At 50.7% G+C, this 11682-nt stretch overlaps 1 protein-coding gene across 1 annotated transcript; it reads right to left on the bottom strand.

Annotated features, from left to right (window-relative positions):
* Positions 1-1697: 1697 nt before the first annotated feature.
* On the bottom strand, positions 1698-7241 carry LOC104494861 (probable G-protein coupled receptor 83). Its single transcript, XM_010137754.1, has 4 exons — positions 6862-7241; positions 4768-4893; positions 2875-3008; positions 1698-2339 (listed from the first exon to the last, which is right to left on the bottom strand). Exons 1-4 carry the CDS (start codon positions 7237-7239, stop codon positions 1715-1717), a joined length of 1263 nt encoding a protein of 420 aa, XP_010136056.1. The 5' UTR covers positions 7240-7241; the 3' UTR covers positions 1698-1714.
* Positions 7242-11682: the final 4441 nt, after the last annotated feature.

Raw genomic sequence — 11682 nt, 5'->3', positions numbered from 1 at the left:
ACCACCGTGCCCCGTCGGAGCGGCAGCTGCCGGCCCGGCGGTGCAGGCACCACGGTCCTGCTCACCCGCCTCGCTTGCCCCCGTGCTGAGGCATCTCAGCTATCCGCCTCGTGTGGGAGACACTGCTTCAGACGGGGAAAATGCTGCTGAGGCACCCGGTCACCCCCTAGAGCATCAGCACGTGTGGCCATTGCTGCGGCACGTTCTTAGACGCTCAGTTTTATCGCGCGGGGGAGTGTATAAAGGTTTACAGGATTTATCTAGTGCCAGCTTCTCCTGTCTCCTGCCTTTTGGTTTGAAGAACTGCAGACCCATTCCCAACACTGGTCCCACCCCAGGCAGTATTAGCAGGGTGCCCGTTTCAGCCGCTGCCCGGCGGGTTGGCTCCAGGACAGACAGGCAGACGAGCTGGGGAAGGGCTGCCAGGTGGGCAAGGAAGCCACGAAGGACACAGTGCTTGAGGAGGGGTGAAAAATAAAATGTAATCGAAACTGAAAATAACCTAGACTTTAAAAGAGTCGATTAGCAGTGTTACAGCATGGTGACACCCAGGTTTGTTAGGAAATACAGCGGCGTGAAACACTGCTGAGCAAAAGCCTAGAGGCTATAATGAAGCCTTACATATACCAGTGGACCAGGTACCTACTGGCCAACATCCTTCACCATCTCTGAGTGCTTTACATACGGTTTTTATTTTTAACCATCAATTTTTTCCTAGAATAGGTAAAGAGATGTATTTATGTAGCGTATTTGTGTGGACCTTCCAGCCCTTATGTGAGTCTGCCGTCCACCCTACCTCGCACGCAGAGCGAGACCCCCAGTTTGCTGGCCTACGGTGAGCCTGTGCTCCCAGCGCTACAGAAACTGGTCACAGCCCAGTTCCCAGCCCTAGCCTGCCGACCAGCTGACCACCACTTGGGAGGGGAGGGAGGGGTCTTGGTCTCTGATGTCCATCAGTCCCTCAGGGCCTCCTCCAAATGCACCCGAGGGGCCATTGTCATCCGGGATGGGGAGCTGTCCTGAAGTCAACCAGCTTCACTTGGCACTGGATGGCCACTGGAAGAAGAACACCTGTAAAAATGGAGTGAGTTTTTGCTGTTCTGCTTCTAAGCTGTGCTCCCGTTGTGATTTTTGAGGCATTTCCCCCTCCACCGGCCAGCACGGCTGTCCTCCATGCTGCAGGGAACATGCCAGGGTCGTGGTGAGGAGGACGGGCATAGCAGTGGTGTTTGTCTGTCAGAGAGGTAAGTGGATGAGGAGTTGCAGGTTTAAATTTGAGAGTGGCTGTAAATGTTATTCATGTTGAACAAACTGCAAATCAATAAAAAGAAGGAAGCCATACAGGGTGTCTATATGCATAAACAGCCATCTACCTGAAAACCGTGCATCAGCTGCTGTGTGTGAGCAGGGCAGGTTCCCCTCTGCCTGGGCTGTGAGGATCTGGTGGCTGTTAGAGAATTGTCTTCATTTTTGCTGACTGTTCTGATGAAAAATGCACTCGAGACCCCTAATTCTGGAGCCCCCGCAGGGCAGTCCATCCCTGGAGAGGTTTGAAAACCTGACTGGACAAGGTTCTGAGCAACCCAGTTGAATGTTGAAGTGGCTTCCTTTGGGCAGAAGGTTGGACTAGCTGGTCTCCAACAGTCCCTTCCAACTCAGCTTTCCCCCTGATTCTGCAAGGACAGCGGTGCTGTCTGGCCATCGGATCAAGGAGTTAGCTTTCTGCCACAATTGGCTGGACACTGGATATGTCTGTCTTTGCGGAGTTCCTCTGGGAGGATGCTCTGGCCTGCTGGCAGACACTGTCTCTTTTATAATGGCAGTTCTCAACCCAGGCGTGCCTGAAAGGCGGGGAGATGGACTGCAGAGCGTGACTCTGGGCTGTGCTCCTTTGCCGGCACACACACAGCAAGGACTTCAACTCAGATCTGAAGCTCTCATTCAGCCAACAGTAAATGAAGGGGTTGTAGCAAGTGCTGCTCATGGCAAACCAGTGAAAAGCAAAGTACAGAGCATTGCTACTGTGGATAGCCCTACAGGAGATCAACACCACATAGCAGTTCAGGGGGAACCAGCACACTGCAAACACAATCACCACCACCATCAGCATCTTCAGCGTCATCTTCTTTTTCCGTTGATGGGCGTAGTATTGCTCCATGGTGAGGTCCCCAATGGCATTTCTCAGCCAGAGCTTCTTGGCCACCATGGTGTATGTGATGGAAATCACAAGCAAGGGCAGGACATACAAGAGGACAAAAGTAGTCAAGTCCAAATACTTCCAGAAAAGATCAGCAGGAGGAGGGAAGCTGGGGAGGCACACCATTCGGATCGTTCTGTTTCTGACAATCAAAGAGAGAAAGAACTGTCAACTCCACCACCAGATGGGCACTCACAACAGCTGGAGGACAAACATCTCGGACTTTCCTACAAGTTTCAGTAAAGGCACAAAGAGCAGAACTCATTCAGTAACATGAGCAAGTGCCACTTCCCATGGAAAACTGCGCTCTAAGTTTGACCTTTGGCCCCGATGAAAATATTTTAAGAACAAATCTCAGGAAAAGAAAACAAATAATTGCTACTGCCATCTGCAGCTTCTACTGACAAGAGCACCTCTCTTCTGTGCCTGCCTCAAGTTACAGGGCTGAATCTGAGGCAAAATGAACTAAGAAACAAGCCTGAAAGCAGGTCCATCAATTTTCATTGTCCTCTCACAAGAGAGACATCACCTCATCAAAGAGGAGGAAGAATTCTGTTTCACTGTACTTTCTTTTTTAGTAACACAGATGGACAAACATGCGCCTTAGAATCTGCAGGGCTTTGATTAAGCTGGGTATGTCATACAAAAAAACCAACACTGTCTGAATGTTGTCTTACCCAATGTAAAATCTTGTCAAAGTCTGATAAATGGCATGAGGCAGTGAGAAGCAGCTGGCCATGACCCAGATGATAATGATGCAAATCCCTCCTTTCACCATGGACATGCGCGGCTTGAGAGGGTGCATGATGACCTGCAGAGAACAACCAATCCTGAGGATCTACAGCATCTTCGACTGATTAAAAACAAGCTGCAAGCTTTAGGGAAAAAAGAATGGATCTTTGCTTCAACCACATCCAGGAGCGAGCACTTCCCGCTGGTCACTGTGTGAGGAGCGAGCGGCGCCCATGCTTCCCAGGACAGCAAGGAATGCTCAGCAGGGATGTCATGTGTGGCACGAGCTGAAAGCCAAGAGGCTGCTCCAGCTTGCACTCTTGGGAGTGCAAAAAGGCTCCCATCAAGACAGACAACGACTCTAATGCCGATGGCAGCCATGGGGCTCACAATTGTCCTTTGGTGGGCTGACAAGACAGAGTGGATGTAAGCCTTGGCCAGCCCAGCACTACAGACTTGAAGCTGGTCTCATATTCACAGCTTACCCCGTGCGGTACCAGCTAAGCAGGGTGTTCTCCATCTCTGTTTGCTACTAAGGAGGCTACAACATCTTGATCACTCTTTGAGCCTCATGCTGCAGTTCGAAGCACTGCAGCAGCTCTGCATCCCTCCAGTATTGAACAGCAGAAAGGAGAGACTCATTTTACGGGACAAGTATTAAGTGTTACTACTGGCCCAGTGCCCTGAGCTGAGAAACATGCTCAGAGTCACCCATCAGCTGGGCTCCAGAGATCACGATGGTTCGTGATCTGCTGAGCTACACGAGCTATGGGTGATTATATTAGGCAATGAAACAATAATTAAAAATAGACCTATCATGTCATCCAAATGATCTCCTGGCTGATGAAGTCTTTGGTATTTTATGCATGCTTTTGCTAGTCTCATTATATCTATCTACTTAATCAAGCTTCTACAACTCCCTGGAGCAACTGTCTGCTCTGGTACCTCTCAAGACCAGCAATATTTTTAGAGGCAAGTGTTGATTTCTCTTTGCTCAGGTCATCTCCTTCTATTTTTATCTCCTTGGGCCATACTAGATAACTCCAGTTCTGAGGAACCTTCTCCACTGAATTAAAGGCAGGCACTGTTTGTCCTTAATTGAACAAACACGCCTTGGTACCTAAGCCGTGCCCTGCAATCAGCCCGGAATCGAAAGGAATCACTATGGAAATACTTCGCTTTCAGGAGCTGCGATGTTGCACATCGAATGGGCAGGCTACCAAACTTTTTGTGGTAGAAAGGTCAGAAACGGACAGGCAATGCTCTGGCAGTCACTGTCATTTTCTGACACAGGTGGAGCACATCCCAGACGAGCGGAGTGGAATCCTTCTTCTTTTGAACCTCATCTAGCCATGCCCTTCATCACCTAAACATGCTTTTCAGTAACAGCCGTCTCAGCGACTCCAGCAGAACAAGAGCAGTGGTCTGCCCCACAGCACATCTTGCAGGGTCTGCTCTCCCGGTGCACAGCACTTACCCGTTTAAGCAAAACTTTCAAACTGTGCTGCGCTTCAGGGAGACCCATCGGTCTGCCCTCATTGCTTGACCTGAAGGGTGTTCCTGTTGGTGTGTGCCAAAAAGCATCGGGGCAGGGGGAGGAGAGGAGAATTCCTCACCTTGAACTGAACACGCTGACGTATGTCTCACTGCCTGCAGGCTTGGGCATCCCAAAATAATGGGGCATGCCTAAAACCCAAAAGACTCTTCGTAAGTACACGCTGAGATAACGCACTGGCTTGATGGTGTTCGAGCTTCGGGACGTATTTCTGCTGTGCTTTTTCCCTGGAGACCATCGACCCCAGCTCCCCCGGTGACGTACATCACATTGCATCACATACCTGATGCCGATCCAGGGCAATGGCAGCAAGGGTCAGCACAGACACGTGAACAGAGCAGTACTGAACGAACCGGCTTACGTGACACATCAGCTTTCCAAACACCCAGGTGCTGCTCACGAACCGCACCTGAGGAACAGGCAAAATGGGGTTAAATAGTGTGCGTTGTCCAAAGAGCAGCTTCCCAGGAGCGTGGTGAGGATGAAATGCTTTAACATCCTTTCCTTATGCTTTGTGGATGCATTATGCTGGGGTTTTTGGGGGAAACAGTGACTATTCAAGAGGATCTGAGCCAGAGGTGAGATTTACCCTATTGCGCAAACAAACGTGCCAGAGTGCTCTGGCGTGTGCATGTGTGTGTGCGCACATGTTACATGTGACACTGCCCTTCCCAGAAACATAAAGAAGTCTTAGCTCAGCTCCTCGATGGGGCTCTGCAGGGAGAAACAGCAGCTCACCTCCTTAAACACACTTGCACCTTTGAATTGGAGGGTGCTGAAAGCTGCATCAGTTCAAAACTTAGCGAGATAGATTAATGGAAGAAAAATCTTTGAGGGCACTGAAACAGCAAGGTAACACCTCTGAGATGGGACTATCTGCTCAGAGCACCCCTGCCCACCCGCCCCGCATCTCTCCGGCTGCCAGCCATGCTCAGGAACAGGGTGCGGGGGACAGGGTGGCAGCACCTTGTCACGCTGCACAAGCCGGGCTGCCTTCCCCATCGACCGGAGCTCTGCAGGTGTGGGGCCATCTCCACCTGGGTGTGAAACCCAGCTCTCTGGGGGGTTCAAAGCCTCCCTGAGCCCTTGCAGGGGCTGCAGGGCATTTCCTAGGGGTGCCTGGAGGGGTGTTACCTTCCATGGCTTTTCTGCAGGGCAGGTAATCCCAAAGGGAGGCTCTTGTCTCACTCCCTTGTTATTCCTGACTGAGCAATATTTATTCCAAATTAACGTAACTCACTCTGGAAGAAGATTAAGCCAATTTGAAATAAAGCACATTTGCTACAAAACATCTGTTCCCACAGAAAACTAGTCAAGACCAGTGAATCTGTTTTCAATTAATCAAATTAACTTCCCTACAGAGACGACTCTAATCACAACGACTCTGTCTCTGAACGTACAGCAGTGTGCTGCTTCTTTGAAGCTGATGTAAATCTCTTTCTAAGAGAGATCACAGTTGTTTAATTGCTCGTGCCTCATGTGGCGGCTGTTGTACGACCACACCAGAGGGCACTATCCTTTCCCTGAGCAGATTACGGGTTGCAAATCCCATCAGAGCAAGGCAGAGAAATCCCACCAAAGGAACAGGATTCAGTTTAAGAAAAGGTGAATTCAAGCTGGTAATTCAGGACCTGCTTTTGGAAGGCAGAAGAACCCTATGGGCAGCTCTGGTCACGGGCTGAAGCAGGAGGATTTGGGATCCTTGTGAAGCTGAGGGCTGCTTTAAATTCAGCCGTACAGAGTCCTGCTTACACATTGTTCATGGATTGTGACAGTGGGGCAAGAAATGACATAGTTTAATTCTTCCCACTTCATTCTTTTAATGTTTTTTACATTTTATATTATTCAGTATATAAACATTTATTTAAACGTATATTGTTTAGAATAATAAACACAGGACAATCAGCCCCAAGAAGCACAGTTTGCAGTGCCCAGTTCAGAGGCATGCCAAGCCAACACGGCTCAGCACAGACCCAGTGGCTTCCCCCGCAATCGTCTTCCCAAGGGCTGACCTCTCTTGCACCATTTCCGTAGGAAACTGGCCGTTAAGTGGGCTTTCTAGTGCCAAACTTGCCCCCGCTTCCTTCCCCATCAAAAGACAAACCAGCCTTCGACACCCATGCCTTGCCGCTGTCCTGGACAACACAAGCTGCAGAGGAGCAACGCTTGCCGGCAGGATCAGAGGGGGTCCCGGGTACCGCGGCACTGCTCACAGAGCCCTGCCTGGGGGCACGGCTGCAGCTTGTCCAAGAGGCAAGGGGGGGTGGCAAAAGAAACCCCCTGCGCGTGAGCCTGCTGCTGGCCCGTTGGATACGCGTGTACATGGCTGACAGCCACACACCAACACCAGCAAAACACAGACAAGCCCGGAGCTCACCAGCGTGAAGGGGGTGTTCAGAATGGTGATCATCACGTCGGCCACGGCCAGGTTGACGATGAAGAGGCTGGTGGCGGAGTGCATCCTTTTGTTCTTGATCACCACGTGGCACACGAGGATGTTGCCAAAGAGGGAGATGCAGATGATCACGGAGTAGGCTACTATCAGCAGCGCCTTCACCGTCCGGCTCTGGGACTCACCCTCATACTTAGTGCCGCTGTCAAAGTCCCCGAGGTCCTCCAGGTCCAAGTCACTGTGGAAGAAGGACTGGTTAGGGAAGCCATAGAGTGCAGAGAGGAAGTTGGTCGTGTTGTGATTCTCTGCTCTCCAGAAGGGCTTGGAGATGTACTGCAGAGGGAACCACGTGTGCCTGCTCATGGCTCGGGATGCAAATCCAGCGCTGCCCGTGTCCCCGGGCAGGCTGCGCGTTCCTCTCTGTTCTCCCTTCCCTGCAGCTCAGGTGCTGAAGTCAGTGGTTGCAGGAGGGAACACACACTTGCATTTTAAAAATCTGCCCCGTGGCTGCAAACAACACGAAAGAGTTGATAAATGGGTCCTTCCTCCTGTGCTGATCACATCTGCGCGTTGCTCCAGGGGCTCTCCAGCTGCTGTCCTTCTCCAGCCCCCTATGTCCTACACACAGAGGCTGATTTGGATGCTGAAATGTCGGAGATCCCCAAACACTTGCTCTCTGCACCCAGGAAGAAATACTAGTGAATGTTTCCTTCTGGGCACTGCTCTGCTTTTCTCCCACAACTTCTACTTAGAAATCTGCTTTGTTGGTTTTCCACACAGTCCTTCACCCTGTCTCTGTTTCCCAGGAGTTTTCAGAGCTAGTCAGAATCAAAAAAGCGAGGGCTGCCTTTCCTTTCTCTCGCCGTCCTCAAAGCGTCTCTGAGCCTTACGCTGAAGCAGCTCTGCTCAGAGGCTGAGTGGTCCCTGCTTCCCCTGATATCTGCAGCCTGCCAGACGACACACCGCCTGTGCGGTAGCCAATAGCGCATCTCTGCCTCCTTTACCCTGAGGTGTATTGCAACCCCGCACACCAGCGATGGGAGAGGCTGGCATGTGCAGATCTAGCAGAGCAGCAAGATGTAGAGACTGGATGTGCCCTCATCTTCCCCCTCTTCTCCTCTTCCTCCTTTCTGTGTATACTCAGCACAACAGCTGCAGGGGTGAAGCTTCTTTACTAATTTGCAGCATCTTTCTTTCTCTCTGTTCCGGAGTTTTAGCAGACTGAGGACATCTCTGAGGATTTCTGCCTCCAGACAGCTCCCAGCTTTGTGCCCGGCACTGTCCCCTTCTTGCTTTCCCGTGGCACAGAGGACAGTGTAAATAGTGAAATGCAACCTGAAAATGAGAACGGAAGTTTCAGGGTGCTGCTGGGCGTCCAGCCAGACTCTTGCCACAGCTCAGCCCTCTGTGCACTGAGCCAGGAGCAGGGAGAGCAGCAGTGTGGGTGGAAATCCCTCCTCTTCTCCCCTTCCTTTGCAGCACAGTCGTTTGCAGAGCAGCCGCAGGCTCCAACTCAGAAACTCTGAGCAAAGATCCTTCGTGTGCTGCCTTCCTGCAGAGGGTCCCATGCCCGCGGTGTGGGTGCCTGGTAGCCCCAGGCTGCAGGGCAGGCAGTGGGGACTGAGTAGGAACGGGCAGGTCTGTGTCCGGGATCGGAGACAAAAGTCAATCTCTTCTTGGTTTTGACAGACTCACCATCACCGCATTAGCTTGGCAACGCAGGGTGCCTTTTGCCATAAGCAGTTTTGTCATAGGTGTTTTCAGAGATGCCACCAAGCTTCTCCACCCTTCCTCAGCATCCCCAAGAGCCCTTTATTCTCCCGGCCCACAGCTGGTCCCTACCTGCACCCTTCTCAGGGGCTGAGCCAGGCACATGGCTGGCACAGGACATGGACTGGCTAGCGGGCTGTTCCATCTTGATCTTGTAGTGGCTGTGGTGTAAGGATACTACTCAACTCTGTCGGATGCTATTTGGAGGACAGCAAATCTCTGACAGCCATAAAGGTGGAGGGCTGTGGCACACATGAGATCAGGAGCAGAAATGGCAACCTTTTACCTGCAGGTGTCTGCTGGAGAGGCACTCAGGGCAGGCGCCCGTGCCGTGAATGCAGTGGGGCAGCCAGCTGCACTCCCTGCCCGGTGGCGGGAACTCCAGAGGCTGTGGAAACACACAGGACTTCGCCCTTGAGCTCCTTCACGGTGTGGTTACAGCGTGCTTGTTTGCCTGCATTCCCTTTCATTTCTTTGTCGTGCAGGAGAAGGATGACTGGGCAGAACAGCGTTCGGACGCGCACGCAGGAACCCGGCCGTTGGGCGATGCCAGAGACACGCTATTCACAGGCTAGGCTGTTCTTTGCAGAACTGATTTATTCTGTCAAAGGTTCAAACACTTCAGCGATCACATGCTGTTTCGCTGCAGTTATTATCCACTTACAAACATTCTGAGCTGCTTCTAGCAGACCAGTGTTCATCACGCATCATAATGTTGTGCTGGCTCCAAGTCAAACAAAGAAAGCGAGGGAGAAATGTACTTTTTCAAACACACCCATTCGAATCACGCAGAGCCAGCCGTTGTTTCTATAATTTTGCATAATTTTGGCTTTCTCACTCTGACACTACCTGCATTAAAAATTCTTGGAACTTTTCATTTTCATGAAATTATTTAGCATTTTCCTTTTCCATGCTTTTTTATGTCAATTTGCTGAATTTTCAGTTGAGATGAAGATCCATATTCTTAATAGATCTAACGTAGACGAAGTGTTGATGGTGGCTAAGAAATCCCAGCTGTACTGTAAAAATTCAGGTCCTCGGTTGGTCAATAGTCCAGCAAATCTAAATACCAAAACCCAAAGCACACGCTTTAAAAAAATAAAATACGTATATTTGATTGGGGAGAGACTGGTAAAATAAGAAAAGGTCTGAGCTCCCCAGGCTGAACTCCAACTATCACCAGATGCTGGTCACACATCTCATGTTGTCAGCAAATGTAATTCAACTCAATTCCCGTCCCAACTTTGTGAATCTTCCTGGGATTTGATGGGTGCATTTTTCAAATATAAACCCACACCTCACCAGTGCAGCTCACTGGTCTGCGAGGAGAGGAGCTGGGTCTGGATCTGGGAGCTCTTTGCTCATAATCGGGTGTTTTAATGTGCCCTTTCTCACAGGTCATTGCCATGGGCTGTTTTTAGACTGCACTTCACCTGCTCTTCACCTTCCTCAACCTGTGAAGACTTTCCTGACCAGTAACACAGGACAGGATGATCTGTCAGGCAACAGCACGGGCTGCTCAGCCTTTGCAATGGCCAAAGCGGCTGCTAGGGATGAGTCACGGGACTTCATGGGTTCATGGTATCCTCCCAGCACTTACCTGCAGGACTTCTCGTGTCTGACAAATGTGTCAGATCATTCAGCAGCCGGTTTCTTTCTATAGTACATAGAAGTGACCAGGGTCAAGGCTGTTCACCCTTGCACCTTGATTTAACCTAATTTTAAAGAAATGGCTTCAAAAGACATGGTTCTTATTCATAGCTGGACAGTACTTAACAACAAGCCAAATCTTCACAGTAACGGCGTCTTTCTCCCCAGGCTGTTACCACGGGCTTAGTAGGTGCTTGTGTTAAAGTGCTGGTCCCTTTCTGCTCCAGCGAAGATGGAGAGAAAATGCTTTTGTTACTGGAGTATTGAGCTTGCAAAGTCAAATAACATTCTCCCTACTGGTCTGTGCAGACTATTATATTTCATATTTGTGAGGAATGTGAAGTCCTCATAAAAGAACACAAGAGAAATACTGAGAATACAAGACCATTACTCTAAACTTCGTGCGAATGCAGAAGTTCCCATCACACTTTTCCATCTTCCTGTCTGTGTCTCTGTCTATCCTTCTCTGACCTGCGTTGTCAGTGCCAAGCTCAGGCCCTCCATGTTAGCAGGGAAAGGCCACAAGAGCCGCTCGAAAAACAGCGCTGCTCCAAAGCTGCTCCCACTTTTGAGCCATTTCTGCCTGAGGACACACAAAGCAGATCCCTAGAGAAGGGACTAGACTTTACATTTTGCTGTTTTGCATACAGATTTGATAAACAGCAAAATCAAGGAGAGCTGTGTACCAACCCCCAGATGTTTTTGCTTGCACTCCAAAGGTCTGTTATAAATTAAGAGTTCCAACAGTCCTTGAAAACCATGATCCAGGAACTTTTTCTTTTTTTGTACTTGCTTTAATGGACTGAGGACACCGTATTCCTTTTCATTTGCCATGACTAGTTCTGCTTTTGTGACTCAGAAGATGTCACAATGTCACTGTCAGAAAACAGGCGTACCTATTGCAGCCAATTTTCTCAGACTGAAACGGGATTCTGCAAACCACGAGCCGAGCGGAGCCGGGCAGAGCCAGGCGTAACGACCTCGCTCACATCCAGCTGACCGTGCTCAGGCTGAGCCCCCAGAAACGATGAAGTGCTCCTTCCACACCCATTTGCACCTGCTCTCCCTCCAGGTTTTGCCTCCATGTTGCTGAGAATAACCTGCTCCAAACACTCCTGGTGGCGTGCAAGGGCAAACTGCAGCGTACACACCCCACGTGTCTCTTGCAGGGATCTCCAGTTTCCCCCTGTCCCAGCTGGAGATGCTGCCAGCCCTGCAAAGGCCCCGCTGGTGCCTCCGGTGCAGGGGGTTGCTGGGCAGGCAGCCGCCCTCGCAGCGATGCCACCACCACGGCACCAGCGCCCACAGCCCCTCTGCCAGAGCCAGCTGCGCGGCAGGGCCTGGGACAGCCGCCTGTGCCCGCCGACTGCTGCGGAGAGGCGGCAT

The sequence above is a fragment of the Buceros rhinoceros genome, unplaced genomic scaffold (assembly GCF_000710305.1).
Source record: "Buceros rhinoceros silvestris isolate BGI_N320 unplaced genomic scaffold, ASM71030v1 scaffold29136, whole genome shotgun sequence".
NCBI lineage: Eukaryota > Metazoa > Chordata > Aves > Bucerotiformes > Bucerotidae > Buceros > Buceros rhinoceros.
This window is presented reverse-complemented; position numbering and strand designations above follow the sequence as displayed.